The sequence below is a fragment of the Cheilinus undulatus genome, linkage group 6, assembly GCF_018320785.1.
Source record: "Cheilinus undulatus linkage group 6, ASM1832078v1, whole genome shotgun sequence".
Lineage (NCBI taxonomy): Eukaryota > Metazoa > Chordata > Actinopteri > Labriformes > Labridae > Cheilinus > Cheilinus undulatus.
The window spans coordinates 47,810,422-47,827,336 of NC_054870.1; the positions used below are offsets into that span (position 1 = coordinate 47,810,422).

Below are 16,915 nucleotides of genomic sequence, written 5' to 3' on the forward strand. Positions count from 1 at the left end.
ACCTTTTCTTAACCCTGGGACCATCAAGGCCAAGGAAAAAGTGGATAGGAAAGGACTTGAGGAGTCATTTTTTAGGACTTTTCAAATGGGCCCCAAGTCCGGTTTGGGTCATGCATGCAGTCAGTAAATCTCCAACCACATTATCTTATCCTGTTCTACTTCAGTAAATTTGTTGTCATGCAATTTAAGACAGACTAGCACATAAGTGTGACATGTCTAACTGTATGTGCTCATACTGAATGACCTGTTGCTCTAAAACAAAACCCACAAATAAATGTTTTTTTATTTTTCACCGAGTGAGATGTAAAGTGCAACCAGACATACTAGTAGACATCTGTAGCACCAAAACCCAAAGACAGATGTAGTAGCTGCAGTCTTCCAGTAGATGTCAGAGTTTCCCAGACTTGAGTTTCCTGCTTTGACGTCATCACCATTACAAAACTCACGCCTGCAGCTACAAGAAGTTTCCCACTGACAGAGTTATGCAGCAGCCACTTTCTGCTCGGTGTCTTTCAGGCCTGTTTTTCCCCTTTTACTGCTTTGTAATGTTGCTGCTGGCTGTTAGAGGCCAGCCTTACCAATGCCACTACGATAAACCTTAAAAACACAACAGCCCTGAGCTGACCAAAAAGTCTGTCGTTATCTAAACCCCTCTTCTATCAGACATCTGCATGTAAATCCACAGTGTCTTTCTGAGTGCTCTGTCTGCAGTGCAGCCACACAGCAGTCGTGCTATGACGTGCTGACATTTATGCAGACAGCTCCTCTGAGCAGAAGAGGCTCCGGATGTTGGGCGTGATTCTGACTCTGTAAAACCACTAATCCACAGAGAGGAAGAAAAGCCACTGTGATGATGAAACACACTAACTGTGCTTATAAATAGCCACCATGGAGAAATGGTTTGTTCTGCCCTAAATTTTTTTTTGAAAGGAAAAGATATAAGATATAACTTCTAGGATCACGAACAAGCACAGAATATTACTCTGTCATTTTCTATTTGGAGAACTAGGTTATTTACTGACTGGGAGTTGTAGAGCTTTGATAAGTAATTTGCCCAATAATTGTTGTGAAAAAGAAATGTTACACAGCAGAAAAGGGAAATACTAAGCAGGAGTGATTTTGGTAATTTGAAGGCCCCAGGCAGAGGCCTACATATTTTAAAACACCTCTTTCAGGAAACAAATCAGCAAGTACAAGTCAAATACAAAATATAAACAATAATATGATAAATACTGTCCCATGAAAACGTTTAAATTATAACAACATGAACTGAAGATTTAGCTCTGATCCTAGTTTAAATGCACAGTGTTTAAGCTCTGTAGCCAGGGGCCTTCTCATTAGGGTGGCAAGGGAATGGGGTGATTCCTCGCCAATCCAACCCCAGTGAAAACGCACATAGAGGACACATAAAGGTTCCTAGTTCCACTGAGTGAAACAAAGTTGTTACAGCAGGAGTCAGCACACTGCACTTGTGTCATAATATCTTCTTACACTGTCGATACTGCAAGCTAATGTTTACTCCTAGCATTTGCTATCATTGTCAACACACACAGAAGCCCAGCTGTGCCAGTTTAACCCTTTATAGGGCAGTCACTGAAATGCTGCGGAATTCAAAGTTTGAGCCATAGAATATATATATTGTTGGACAACCCAATACACAGCAAAAACTTGAGTGTTGAATTCTCAGTGTTAAAAAATGTCAGTGTTGATTTTGAAGTGTAATTTTATCTCCATTCAAATTAAATGGGCTTCAGTGTCTGAGTTATCTGGTAGTGCTGATCCAGTCAGTGTTAATCTATCTCTGTAGAGCACTGATCGTCAGCTGGTGGCCCGGGGGCCATATCAGACCCCCCATAGCTCCCTGTCTGGCTCCCGAAAGATCATATAATTCAGACAGGGAGAAAGAAGATGTTGTGGTTTTAAGAGTATCCTTTGGCTTTACATGTCTGCAACTGTTAAATCCATCCCATAAACAATCAACATTGAAATAGTGTTAGAATGACTTAAAATCTGATCTGTTTTTACAGAAATTTACTGTCATAATTAGTAGATTTTTTTTTTTTAAAAAGGGTTAAGATTGGCAGAAGTGCTGCAAAAAAAGGCCAGATAAAGTGGTGAAAAGCGGTTAGAGAGCAGCAAAAAATGGTGTCAAGTGGCAAAATGGGTTGTGGAGTGGCAAGAAGGGACAAAAATTGGCAGAAAAAGTAGTGAAAAGAGGTTAAAATGTGGCAAAAATTGGTAAAAGAGGAAAAAATTGGCAAAAGGTATCAAAAATTGTTACAGTTGACAAAGTTAATATAAAAAAGTAATGAAAAGTGGTTAAAAAGTGGCAAAAATGGATAAAAGAGTGGCACACAAGGGATAAACCATGGAGGAAAAGTGATTTAAATGGGTTGAAGAGTGGCAAAACTTAGGTTAAAGAGGCATCAAAAATGGGTTTAAAGTGGCAAAAATTGTTGAACAAAAAGTAATGAAAGGGGGTTAAAAAGTGGCAAAAACAGAAGTGGCAAAATGGATAAAAGAGTGCACAAAGGGGATAAAACATGCAGGAAATGTGGTTCAAAAGGGGCTAAAATCTTGCAAAAAATGGGTTGAAGAGGCATTAAGAGGCAAAAAGTATCAAAAAGGAGTTAAAAGTCCAAAAAATGAGTTAATATTGGTGCTAAATCACAACTGTGCGGGGTCCATTCTCTGGGATTCTTCAGGGGCCCTGCCAACTCTGTTGTCAGGCCTGTCTCCTGCATTATAGATAACAGGGATTGATCTCACTGTTAATGCCTAAAAGTGTCCTGTGGTTTGAAAGAAAATACAAACAATACTACGATAATATTGCAATCAGACCAAAATATTTCTTTGATTTCATTTTTGTGTATTTAAAGGTCCGGCCCCCAGAGTTTCCATCGAGACTAAATCTGGCCCTTATGCAAATGTACTTGATGACCCCTGCTGTAGAGTGAATTAATCCAACATCTGCCCACCAGATCTTTCAGGTGTTTTTAGATGTTGTCTGTTGTTCAGTAATCACTGTTTAGATTCCATTGCTGACGTTTTGGGTGAATTAAACACTTCTGCACCACGAGTGTAGCTGTCTACTTCCTGACTGTGAGAGTTAGTGATCTATCATACCAAATATGGAACAGTGCAGATTTGTAAATCAGGGCATGCTCCACCTCTGTGTCACTCGCTGAGTTATGACTGCTATAAAACCCCTCAGATTGCTGTAAGAGTTTAATCTGAGGTGGCAATATATTTCAGAAGTACCCATATATGGCTCTTCACCTGTTTATGGTAACAAAAAAATAAAAAATCTGTTTACTTATTATGATCTTAAAAATGGAAAAATAAACACACACAGTCTAATAAGTATTTACTTGCAAATGTAAAAGTTATTTAAAAAACAAAATATTCATCTTACAAGACATTGTGAGGTTGACTTTAGATTCTGATCTCTTTCAGAGGAAAGAAATGACCAGCTTAGGAATACCGTAAAAGTAATGATGTCCAAAAGGACACCAAGAATAATCACAAATATCAAGTAAACACGTGAATTTTAGCAGTGATGAGGCTCACAGTATGAATAACATAAGATAAGATAAGGCTTTATTGATCCACAGAGGGCAAATTCTGGCATTGCAGCAACACAACAGGTGGTAAAAATACAATAGAATTGAACAATATAACTAAATAAAATCCAAATAAAGAATGACATAATTGACAGTAGGTATATACAATTCACATTTGTTGCAAGCAATAGTAATTAAAGTCATACGTGTTTGTGTAAAGTGACATGGTAACTTTATGGCAAAAAATTATATACAGAGAAGTGTTATGCCATGAACACGAGGTAGTGCAAAAGAGGTCAAATAGAATGGTAGGTTAGGTGTGCAGTATGGAGGAGCAAGGTTATAAGTAATACAAGATATACCTATAACAGTGTAGTTGGTATTGTAGTATGAATATGAATATCAAGTTAAGGTGCAAAAAATAATACAATATCCTATAATATTGTACAGTATAGCATAGTATAATATAATGTAGAATATCCTATAATATAATATAATATAATATAATATAATATAATATAATATAATTCAATGTAATGTAATTTAATATGATAAAACATTATAAATGCAACAATCATGGCATGGTGAATATGAACAGTAAGTGTACTGTGAATACAGAGTTCCAGTTTAAATGGCAGTAATAACAGTAATAATAATGCTACAGAATAGTGCATCCAGTGTGAGACTGATAAGTTTAAAGTATGACAGATATTCCAGATATTAAATAAGTACAAATTTAAGCAATTTGGGTGAAAGAAAACTGTTATACTGTCATAAAATTGACTGAAATTTTTCACTGTTTATACAATTCATGTTTCTTACTAAATCCACCAGAAAATATAAAAAAAACAACACAAATATCAAATATCTGAGTTAATTTGAGCAGAAATAAGGCTCACATTAAATATAAAACAACAGATATAAACCATATAAGAATACCAAAACTGCTGCAAAGTCTCAAAACTGTCTAGAAATTACACCTATTTCTATTATCTTTATCTTGAAAATTTCCATTAGTAAATAAAGTTCACTGCTGGATCCCCTGTGAATTTTTACACTCCTGTGGCAACATCTAACTACACTATAGAGCAGTCTGGGGTCTGGGACAGTTTATAAGATGGTCTTTCTTAGGGTTTTTACAATGAAAGGGTTTGAAATGGTTGGGAACCACTGCTGTAGAGTTCTATGGTCCTACATTATAATGAGTTATTTGTTAAGAAAATACCCTTCTAATGGTTGCTAGATGAGCTGGCCACATGTTTTCTATATAGACAACATTTTACACCCCTAAATGGGCCAGTACCTAAATATGGTCCCTCCATTTGTTCGACTGTTCACCTTTACAATGTTTACAAAGTCTTACCTACTTATCATGCTTGGTTATGACTGTAGGGCCATTTATGGTGCTGCTGAATGGTCAGATGATGTGATGTCACTTTCCGTGACTGAGCTTCACTGATTGGCTGAGAAAAATCGTTCTGGTTGTACTGTATCACAGACCATATATGGGTCCTTGCCCCATTAAGGTGATAGTTCAGCTTGATGTGAAGGGGGCGTGGCTTCTGAGGGCTCTTGTTTACTTTCCAAATAATATCAAACATGCAGGTGCACTGCTTGCCTCTCTCTTAGAATCTATCAGAGCCTACAGGGGCATTAATGTCACTAGAAGAGTTCAACGCTAAATATTTGGACTAAAAATAGATGCCTGCTGAAATCAATGCAAAGGTGGTGACAACATAAGAAAAACTCCTGGTTTTAAGTTGAGCGTTTTTGACTTGTGTCTTGGGAGTGTTTGTTCAGTCTGACATGGACACACAGTCAGAGGGATGCAGCTCTGTAGTAAAGCGGAGGGACATGCTTGGACATGCTTTAGTCAATCATCACTTTGTGTGGTTTTGAGGAATTTAGACAGCGTGCTTAAAAAATGCTCTTTATAATAGCACTTTGGAAATAGTTGGGGAAAACTGAATTTTTCATAGGGGGCTATTATTTTTGTCCTCATTTGTAGGTGTGTTATTTATTCTAAGCACATTTAACAGGCTGCACTAATGCTTTAGCAGGCTATAGGCCGAGTACATCCCTTACCAACAATAAAGTGGCTCTCTAATCCTTTATTACAGTTTCATCCATCCATTATCTATATAACCCTCTATTAGTGTATGGTGTAGACAGGACTGGAGCTGATAGCAGCAGTCCTTGGATGAGATTTACAACTCTAGTCATTAGGTAAAATGAGCTTTAATCACAGTTTTCTGACTAGGTGCACTTTTCCAAGTATATAGTGAATTTTGTAGTTTTATAAACATTTTAACCAATCTCCTGGTAGGATTTCTCGCTGGATATGAAACAAGCTAAAATTATTTATGCCTCTAAATGAGCTCATAAAGCAAAAAAGACCATTAGCCTAAAGAGTGTTTCTGTAGGCAGTGTACCAGGGTCATCAACTACATTTGTATAAGAGCCAGTTTTTTCCTATTCAGGCACTTTTTGGAGCTGACCTCTTAAATAAACTTAAGTTGTTTTTTTAACGGTCTTATTAACATATTTTTGTTTAAATATTTTTATTTTCTTTCAAATGCATGTCATTTTTGGGATTGAGTTCAGTCTCTATATCGCAGCCAGCCACAAGGGGGCGATTGAGATACTTTGGTTGGATATTTCTGTGGCTGTCATGTTGTCTGTCACTGATTTTGATGCTGGTAATGAAAAACCCAAGTAGGAATATTGCACTCCCAAAACACCGTGTTTCCACAGAAACTTCAGTTTTTATCAAGAAAGTATTGAACCGATAAGTTTGTGTTTAACATGCATTATATTTGCTAATAATGGCTGACAGGTGGGATTTTGAAAAACGGATGAAACAAAGCCATTCCTGATTAAATTGTTCTATCTCAATTGTTTTGGAGCTGTTTTAATAGCTGTAAGGAGTATTTAAAAAAAAAAAAACGTTTTTCCTCTGCATGTTATGAATTTGATGTTCTGGGGGCCAGATGGAAAGATGTGTCTGGTCGGATGTGGCACATCCTGCTCTGTACTATTTACATATTACACCTCTGCACCAGCAATTACTGAGACCGGAAGCACTATGTTTTCAGGGTTGTGTCCATATGCACATAAATAGCTCTATATCCAATGGAGGAGAAAGTACGTTGCATTCAAGTAAAAGTACCTGAGTTAAAATTTACTTTGGTAAAAATAAAAGTACTGGTCTAAAACTCTACTCAAGTAAAAGTATTTAATTAAAAGTTTACTTTAAGTCCTGAGTAGCTACTGCAGAGTTTTACAGTAAATTATGATCTTTCCTTATTAAGAGAATAGATCTCTAAAAGTCACACCTCTATAATAAAGTCAAACGCACAGAAACACTGCCAGTGTTAAACTCATATAATTAAACTTTGGAAGTGTTTCATTGGTCCAGACTACATACAGACTAACTAAACTTTATTTAAAGTGTTTAATATGCACAATCTGACAAAGCTGCAGTAGCTCTTAAAATCTGTAGTAAGGTGGGTCTCCTCTGAAAGAAGAATGCTGATGAAGAATACCCTCTATTAAGGATGCACCATATTGGATTTTTTTTTTTTTTTTTTTTGCCAATATGCTGGTATCTACAGATTAATTTTAGCCCATGTAAATACCAATATTCAAATATGTATTTCAGACCTAAAACTTCTGTCCGTTGAGTATATTTTAATGCATAATGATTAAAAAAGAAACAAACATGAGTGCTTAATACACACTTTTAAGTTAAAAGATTGAGAAAGAAAAAAGAAAAAAAACTTTAACTGGTGTAGGTCTGTCCATCCAGCCCAAAACTTTACAAACTTATCAGTAAAAAAGGCAAAAATTTACAGTCATATATTCTGATATTCACAGCCAAACTGTCAGTTTTAAATATCAGCAGAAATTTTGATATTTGCTGATACCGTTATCAGGCTGATAATAACATAAATCCCTACCTACTATACATTCTGAAGGGGCACCTAAAGTCACTAGCTCCATTTGCATTACAGTTTTTCACAAAATAAAAGCGATATTTCTTAAATTTCGAACAAGTACAATTGTACCTTGCTGCAAGGAAGCTTGATCATTTTTAACAAAAGACGAAGGTAATGGATCATAGTTCAGAGACAAAATCTGTATGTATGTATGGCAAAAGCCCCGTTTAAGGGTATAAGTATGATGTTAAGAAAAGTCTCGGTCTCCTCTTCTGTCCACATGTATGGATCGACACTGTCAGCTCCAACTCTGAAGACCATTTCACTCAGAATGGAGTTAGAATTACACTTTGGGAGTTAAAATCAGATGAACTGTTTATCCCTGAGAAATTAACCACTGTATTTGGATGTGCTACTGTGTCCTCAACAGAGGTGGGAAAAGTACAAAAGTACTGTACTCAAGTAAAAGCACAGTTACTCTGGTGAAAACTTCCTGAAGTAGGAGTAAAAATACTGATTTCAAAATGTACTCAAAGAACTTAAAGTACCCAAAAACCCTAGACAGTTACAGTAATTTGAGTTAAGCTATTAGTTACTTTCCACCCCTGCTTGTATCACATAGGTGTAGATCAGTGGTTCTCAATCTTTTCAGCCTGCAACCCCCAAAATGAAGGTGCCAGAGACTGGGACCCCCACTGTACCTGAAGGTGCACATGGCACATTCAAGAATTGTTACGTGCAGACCAGGCCGTGCATGAAGGGGGACAAATGGAAGAGCTCTCTGGCGCCCAGCCAAACTGGGGCCCAAATTAATTAAATTAATTAAAATGGTTTAAAAAACGTTAAAATGAGTTTGTAATGGCAAAAAATAGTGGAAAAGGTGGTGAAATTGGATTTCAAAAGTAACAGAAATGGGTTGGAAGTGGCAAAAATTAGATTTTAAAAAATTGCAAAAATGGGCATAAATAGTGGTTAAAGGGAGTTTTTAAAAAAAGTGGCTGGATTTTGGTGAAATGGGATGGAAAATTGATATAAACTGTCATAAAAGTGTGAACTGAGAAAGAAAAAATTGGCAGATATTGTCAGAAATTGGTTGAACTGCCAAAATTGGGCATATGAAAGAGTGAAAAGTGGTTAAAATGGGAAAAATTGGGTACAAAAAGTGGCATAAAGGGGTTAATAGCAGCAATAATGGGTGGGAGGCAACATTAAGCTTATGTGGCAAGAACTGGTTTAGAAGTGGCAAAAACAGACTGACAAAAACAGGGGTTAAATGGAAAAAATGTGTTTAAATTGATGGGAAAAAACTGTCAAAAAGGGGTTAAAATTTGACAAAATTGTTGCAAAGTGAGATTCAAAAAACATTCTTAGTTTTTTCAGGGCATCTAGAGACCACGTTTCAGTGTCTCGCGACTCTGAAGGGGGTCCTGACCCCAAGGTTGAGAGCCACTGGTGTAAAATGCAGGTTTTTATGGGAAGTTTGGAGAAAAAGCTGAGCCCATGCTCTCAAAACATTTTTAACATATTGTACCTTTAAATTCTGTTTGATTACTTGTGAAACAGACAAACAGGCTATGTCCCATTTTTATTTTATCTAAAAAAAGGCCTGAGGCTGTGCACTAATTGAAGATTCGTGAGCCAAACTTTGTAAATTACATAAATCACACTGACTCAGCATTCAATTTAGCACATGATGTTCAGACTTACTAACTGAGCTGATGTCCCAATCTGTCGCTTCAGCTCATCTTTTGCGGTGTAATGTTTCTGTGTTATCTGCAGGGAGTGACTGAAATCAAACATGATCTTTAGCCTTCCAATTACAGATATCAATCATCGGACTGGGCAGACATCTACCTTTCCTTATAGGTAGAAAAATTCTTTTGACATATGCAAGCACTAGTCCCAACTTTTACCTTATAAGGCCACTGAACCTCCTCTCCACAGCAGATCAGGTTAAAAAATGTAGACAGGTTTGTTTGCCATAGGGTACTAAGTGTCACTCCCACCTCTGACTGTGTCACCTGAAGGTTTACCTAAAAAGGAAGACATTTACCTGAGGCAGCATTTGAAAGATCTAAAAGAAGTGACTCTTTAAGGATAAAACATTCTACTTTGAGCCAAATGAGGCACACATATCTGTTGTGTTTGAAGCTTCTAATGTAATATGATTAAATGCAAATGCTGAGGTTGCAGCAGAAACTGTAACACCTGAGAGAAAAGGGGTGGTCCCAGCTTTGGAGGTGTGCTTATTTAACCTGAGCTCCTCCTCTGTGAGTCCACCTGCTCTCCTTCCTAGTGACCCTTCAGCAGTTTCACTGGTCTTGCCATTTCTCTCAGCTGCCTGCTTCATCCACACACCAGAGACAAAATGGTGAGTAACTCTCACAGCTGGGTTCATGTGCTGCTCCTTGGCTTCTTTTGTGTGACTCGTGTGCTTAGTAGGATGTGTAATCTAAAGCTGCTGCAGCATTTTCACAGCATTTTAACACATCTGTAAAAAAATTTAAACTCAGTGAAGCCCTGTTGTAAATCTTCAAAATGTAAGATTTTCTCTTTGTGTGTCTCTGAGGGAACATTTTGCTGTGTGAGGAGAATTTAGTGTTTTAAAAGGGCTTTTTCAAGGTGTGGTTTTTTTCCCCAAAATGGAGGGGGCTTTGCCTCCAAAATGGAGGGGGCTTTGTCTGTGCTTGAAACTTGTTCTGAGACCCTCCCTCAGGGAGGTCTTTCTTGTGCTTACTTGTTCCACAATGACAGGAATGTGACACAGCAGAGGCCTTGAAAATCATAGGGACGCTACGCCTAATGGCTTAAAAAGACAAATGTCCACTGATAGAGTAGAAGTGTTGTGTGGTTCTGAAGAAACCCTGTTTCTTCATCTTTCAGTTTGCTTTTGGTGTCGAACCAAAGCACAGGAGGAAAATATCCATTCAAAGTGCTCACACTGTGCGGCTGTTTCAATCTTTTTGAAAGAACTGAGACGACAAACACATTAGACTCAGCCTTAATGGATCACACAAGTTTGCAAGGAAAAAAAGGCTACTTTTTTTTTTTTTTTTACCATTTTCAACCAAATCAAATAGAAGTCATGCATTTTAATCAGCTCTTAGATTCTTGTGCAAGAGAAAAATCAAATTTAACTTAAATAACTGTGACAGCTACAACATTATGTAATTTAAAATGGATGGAGCATTAAACATTTTCAGTTCATTAGGTCATGAATCTCACATGTGATGCAATAAGATGCAGGCATAAATAAAAAGAGCATTTCCCTGTTTTTAACAGTTTCTGTCTTCTTGAATGCAGGCATCTGGAATTAAGATCTCGGACCAAGCCAAGGAAATGGTCCAGAAAATCAAAGTGTTTGATAAAGACAATCGTATACGGCTGGTGACGTTTACCATCCAGTGTGGTGATACGATGATTGATGTGGACAAAGTGTACACTGACCAGATGCTGGGCAAAGATGGCAATCCGGAGGATGCCTTCCAGTTGTGCAAGTCTCTGGCGAAAGAAGCCTGCTGCTTCTACATGCTGTACGACTGCCACTTTGAAACCGACGAAGGAATTCAAAAAGAGGAGCTGGTCTTTGCTTCATGGTAGGTGCTTTTAATTATGCAACTGTCTGCAGATGGTAGAGAAGGAAGAGTTAAATAATCTTGGGAACTTGCAGAGTTGGGCACTTGCTTTCCATGTTTTGTGGCATTATTTATCTTGTGAGGCTGTTGTCAATGATTTTCCTCTTTTCAGGATTCCAGACAACATCTGCGTCAAAGATAGAATGAAATACTCCTCATCCAGAACCTCTCTGAAGAACTGCTGTAAAGGTAGGTTACTTGGCTGTGCTCTGTATTAAACTTCACATAATGATTTGACTGAATGATGGAACTGCATGTTTAATAACTGTTACATTTTCAACAGGTGTCAAACACAATATGGAGCTGAATGACATCACACAGTTGGATTGTGAAAGTTTCATTGAATGTTTGGAAAAACTCACGCCTCACATCGTTAAAATGGAGGGCAAGGACATACCCGGGAAACAGAGGAAATGTCACCAATAAGCCAACCATCCAAGGTCTTCCCATGGCTGAATCACAAAGTTGGTTCAAAGGGAGTTTAGCAGATGACGTCTGAGTTTCTTTATACATTAAGATTTATTTCAAACTTAATTCGTGGTACATATATATTTCTCTAATCTGCTGTTTTTATTTTGCATAATTGCTGTAATATCTCCAGAATACTCAAGTATAGTCAATTTTTGCTATTTTTATGGATTGGTTAATCAGGGATATTTCTGGGTAAAAAAAAAATGTTATTTTAAGACCGTTAACACTGTATTGCACACCTGTGAAGAAACTTTTAATGAGTGAAGTTTCACTGAATTATTATCAAATAAACGCAATGCAATGGATCCTTTACTTTTTTTATTCCTTTATTTTTACTGAATCCCCATTGGTTAATTGCTGCAATAATGACGATTCTTCCCGTGGTTCATACAAAGAGACAAGACAATTTCTACAAAAACAAACGGTAATGAGCACATTAAAATAAAAATACAATAATGGCAAAGTAAGAGCTTATCATTTTAAAGGCTTGAACACATAAAACATTCGTTTTTATAACTCAATTTTTCCACCACAGTCTATTAAATCAGTGGTGACTGACTTGGAAAAATTAAAAACAATTTTTAATTGAAGAAAAAAGGTGGTTGAGTGCTACATGGGGTCAAAGGTATACGAAACTTTGTCACCAGGATCAGGCACTTTTCAGGATAAAAGGATGAAGATAATGTATAAAAAAGGGAGCAATAACTTGCCCGTTAAACTTGTTAAAAACAGTCCATAGTGTTAGATGGCAGTAAGAACTGAGAATCTGAGGCACTCTGATGTAGTAAAAATCCTTTATTAAACAGGGATATCTACACATTTTGACTCCAAGTCTTCATCAGGATGAAGACTTGTTGGAGTCGGCTTTTTACTACATCTGAGTGCTTCAGATTCTCAGTTCCGACTGCCATCTAACACTATGGTACGGAAGAGTATTAGGGCCACTGAAAAAAAAACGGAGACAATTTTTTTCTTCACTTCTAAGAAAAAAGACAAGATTAAAGTCAGAACTCTGAGATTAAAGTCAGAACTCTGAGATTAAGGTCAGAACTCTGAGAATAAAGTCAGAATTCTGACCTTAATCTCAGAGTTCTGACTTTAATCTCAGAGTTCTGACTTTAATCTCAGAGTTCTGACTTTAATCTCAGAGTTCTGACTTTAATCTCAGAATTCTGACTTTAATCTCAGAGTTCTGACTTTAATCTCAGAATTCTGACTTTAATCTCAGAGTTCTGACTTTAATCTCAGAGTTCTGACTTTAATTTCAGAGTTCTGAATTTAATCTCAGAATTCTGACTTTAATCTCATGAGTAAAAAAAAAAAAATTGTCTCAATTTTTTTTTCAGCGGCCCTCATTCTCTTCCGTACTATGGACTGTTTTTGATAAGTTAACAGGCAAGTCATCGCTCCTTTTTATACAGTTTTTAATTGTGTTTGACAAAATCCCAACATGACAGGCCCACATTCACTTGTTCTTGGCAAAAAAATAATTATAAACAATCCATTATGACAATTGTGTATTAGGGCCACCCCCAAAAATAATCTGATTTATAAAACCGTGCGTGCGCACACTTCCAAGCGCTTTTCCCTTTATAAATCACAGTCCATCTGGAAGATTGCGCGGGTGGATTCATCTCACTTCCCGCCCTCTACACACCCACATTTTACCATGAATGGTCAATGCGAAGTAGCTCAGGAACATTCATGCATATAAATAAGCCTGCTGATCGACGGCACTTTACGCATGGCAGAGACGACAAGGAAAAGGAGTTTCCTGCAGACCGAAATAGAGGTGCTTGTGGGTGAATGATTTTATTTGTTGGTCACAGTAGTGGCATCACTAATAAAAGAAAAACAAGCGAGGCAGCAGGTCGTCACCGCTGTACATGTGTGAGTGCCACAGAGCGATCTGCAGTCTGTTCTCTGCACTGCTGTGTATCAGGATGAATGAGTCACGTGCTGGCCCACACCACCGTGCCACTAAATTTGTCAAAACCATATTTGAGGTACAAATAATTTGTACATTGATTGTATGCACATTTTTGTCGGTTCACATAGACAAATTCATTTCCACTCGGAGCCCTTATAGCAACGTGAGCGCCATCAATCGCGCCGATTACATTTGGAAAACCGGACATTGCTGCAAATTGCCTTTTAATGTTGGCCTGTTCACCCACAGTGTGAGGAAACCTGATAAATCGACTGGTCATGTTCATAATGCCAGCCAAAACGGCTGGCATTAGTGTGCTGAGGGATTGCTGCGATGTCCCAGACCTACAGAATTTAACTGTATTATATCATAACCCAAAGGGGCTTTAGACAGAAAATGTCAAATGTTATGTTGTTAATCATATCAAACGCATACCTGTCGGCTAATTCCCGCTGGAAGGAGCCGGTTGCCAGAAACCCCAGAGTGGTCAGCACCTGTATATGCACCGGGATGGCGCGGTTCCGGCGGGTGGTTCTGTCTAATACTGGGCCCAGTTCAGCACATAGACCCAAGAGCACTGCTCTAGGAAATCTTAATCGGCTCATTAGCCAGTCATCATCATGGGCCAGGAAATCTTCGTGGTCCCTGAAGACTCTCTCCATCCTGATCCTTCCATCTGACTGATCTTCCAGCAGTGCCAGCGCATCCATTGTGCAGCATTACGCACGAGTGTCACCGCACTATTTCTATGCTTACTCAGCAATTAGACTGATTGTTACACACCTTGTCACAATTAATACTAATCAATCAGTGCTATCATCGCTCTATATCATTTGAAGATGAAAGTATGATATATGAACATTGTGCACACAGTAATGGCTCACTAAAGGAACACATCTATAACTACAGACTTGGGTGTTTATGATTACGCGGGTCTTTAAGTCTGATATGTGATGACATTAAATGTACGAGATGAAACTGGCTTCAATTCACCACCTCACCATCTGCGCTGCAAGTTTCCCCGTCTCCAAAATGTTCGTGCGCAAGGATCAAAGTTGACATACCGGTGCGCACATTCTCCCGCCAAGTTTATTTTTATAAATCACGACCTTTGCGTGGAAAGTGGCGTGCGCCACTTTCAAGCCCCGTTTTGTGCGTAAGCAAGCTTTATAAATGAGGCCCCAGTTCATTTTCATGAAAAAACTTGATATTCTCCCAAAAGAAGAAAAAAAAAACAGATTTTCACATTAATGACTTTAAAAGTCATAAATATATGTGAACCAAAATTTGTCAAAACAACGAAAACAAAAAAATCCAACCCCTGTTTTCAGTTTTGTGTCTTTAAAATTGTGACTTTACACTGTTGTAGATTTATCATTTTGAAAACTTTACACCTCTGAGTCCTTTATGTAAAAATTAGACTTTTTAAATTACTAAATTTCAAAGAATCTGTTGATTTCAAGAAAAAACTTGAGAATTTCCAAAAAACACATTTTTTAAACTTTGAAAGTTATAAACGTGGGTGAATTTAAACCTGTCAAAAAGAAAAAAAAATCCAACCTCAGTTTTCTGTTTGGTTTCCTGTAAATTTTGACTTTATTCTGTTGTAAATGATCATTTTGAAAACTTCAGTCTCTAATGTAAAAATGTAAGACTTTTTAAACTACTATTAATTTCAGGTTTTCTCTCTTAAACAGTGACGTGCACAGAGGGGTGGCGGGGGGGGCATTCACCCCCCTCGTGGCCCAATTGTTGAAAAACGCATTAAGGTGCCCTCTTGGGAGCCAAAACACACCCCGAAGAGCCCTCAAGAGCCAAATGACCATTCAGGGTTAAACTGATTAAATGGTACAGCTTTAGTTTCATTCCCTGAAAAGTGGGGACTTTGGAGATACAAGGTTTTTGCCTGACACCAGTGAGATGTACATTTAAGTTTGGCCATGTCAGAGCAGACCCCCCCCCCCCCAAATCTTATTAGCAAACTGACCCAAGTTTAGTGGCAGTTTATTCTACTTCAACATCGATCAACTCACGGCAGTTCTAAAAATGCTGAAATTAACAAGCTAAATGTTGGCACACAGATGCTGAATTTATACTAGAAACCGTCATGATGAAAAAGGAGATGTTCTGTTTTTCCAAGACATATTCTGAGGCTTTTATGGCTTTGTTCAGACAAGACAATAGGAGTTGGTTGGATTTGAGCCTTTGCCATTTACACAGGGCGTACAGACATGTGGTTATGTCATAACCACAGGTTACGGTAGCCTGGAGGCACACTCTTTGGATTCAGAATGAGACAGATTTTAATCAGCATCCATGCAGGTACTAAAGGTACCTAAGAGCAGTGCTTGGGCCACAGATGCCTCAAAAAAATGGTGGCAAAGGTTAATAAGTGCTTTTATTTTGAAGGGCACATCTCCATCTCCAGCACATCATGACTGCTAGCTTAGCAGCACTGTTGCTAGGTATACTGCAGCCAGAATTAGAGGTGTGTTTGGGAAATGAATGTGTTATTTTAGCAGATTTCTCACCCTCAGCCAACATAGCTTTTGTCTTCTTTTTCTCTGTCCTTTCCTTTAGTCCTTTAAGGCAGAGATTCATCTTTTTTAGCCCAGAGTTTCTGTCTAAACATCAGATTTTACTCCTGTCCTAACCTTTTCACCTTCACTACCATGAGGGGATCAACGAGAAAATACTATTTCAGACATAAAGTTAATCCCAGATGTTTCTGCTTCATGAATTACCTTTTTAAACTAAAACATTAATGAGAAAATAACTTCAAGCTTTTTACCTGGTGGATTAATGAGCCTTTCTGAGCATCCCAGATGGCTCATACCTGTCCCACACAGGTAGGATGTGGTAAGAAAGGATGCTGACTCTCTCTTTATTACCCAGCCTCATCTAGATTAAGCCAGGAGCTTTGTTTTAGTACCACAGTCGTAGATTTTATTTTAGGAGGTCCTCCCATAAAATTTTCTGTACTTTGCCAGCTGTATATAAAACCTCACATGGTTTTTATCTAGCCTAGCTGAGGCTCGTCACCATCATCTTTGGCCCCAACCACAGTCCTATATAATATAATATATCTATATATATAATATAGAAATAATGAAAGATTGAATGAGTGACAAATTGATACATCTGTAGGGCAGATTCATGATATTATGGGGCTCAATCAAACCACCAATAAACCATGATATATGTAGGAGACTATTGTGAAGTATAAATGTACAGTCCCCTCCAAAAGTATGGGAACGGTCAGCCCAATTCCTTTATTTTTGCTGTAGACTAAAACATTTGGGTTTGACATAAAAAGATGAATATGAGAGAATAGATCAACATCTCAGCTTTTATTTCCAGGTATTTACATCTTGATCT

General features: G+C 37.8%; 1 protein-coding gene across 1 annotated transcript; it reads left to right on the top strand.

The window, feature by feature from the left end:
• The first annotated feature begins 9,788 nt into the window (after window positions 1-9,788).
• On the top strand, window positions 9,789-11,912 carry LOC121511401 (actin-depolymerizing factor-like). The gene is made up of 4 exons (XM_041790063.1): window positions 9,789-9,872; window positions 10,805-11,097; window positions 11,249-11,325; window positions 11,420-11,912. Exons 1-4 carry the CDS (start codon window positions 9,870-9,872, stop codon window positions 11,560-11,562), a joined length of 516 nt encoding a protein of 171 aa, XP_041645997.1. The 5' UTR covers window positions 9,789-9,869; the 3' UTR covers window positions 11,563-11,912.
• Window positions 11,913-16,915: the final 5,003 nt, after the last annotated feature.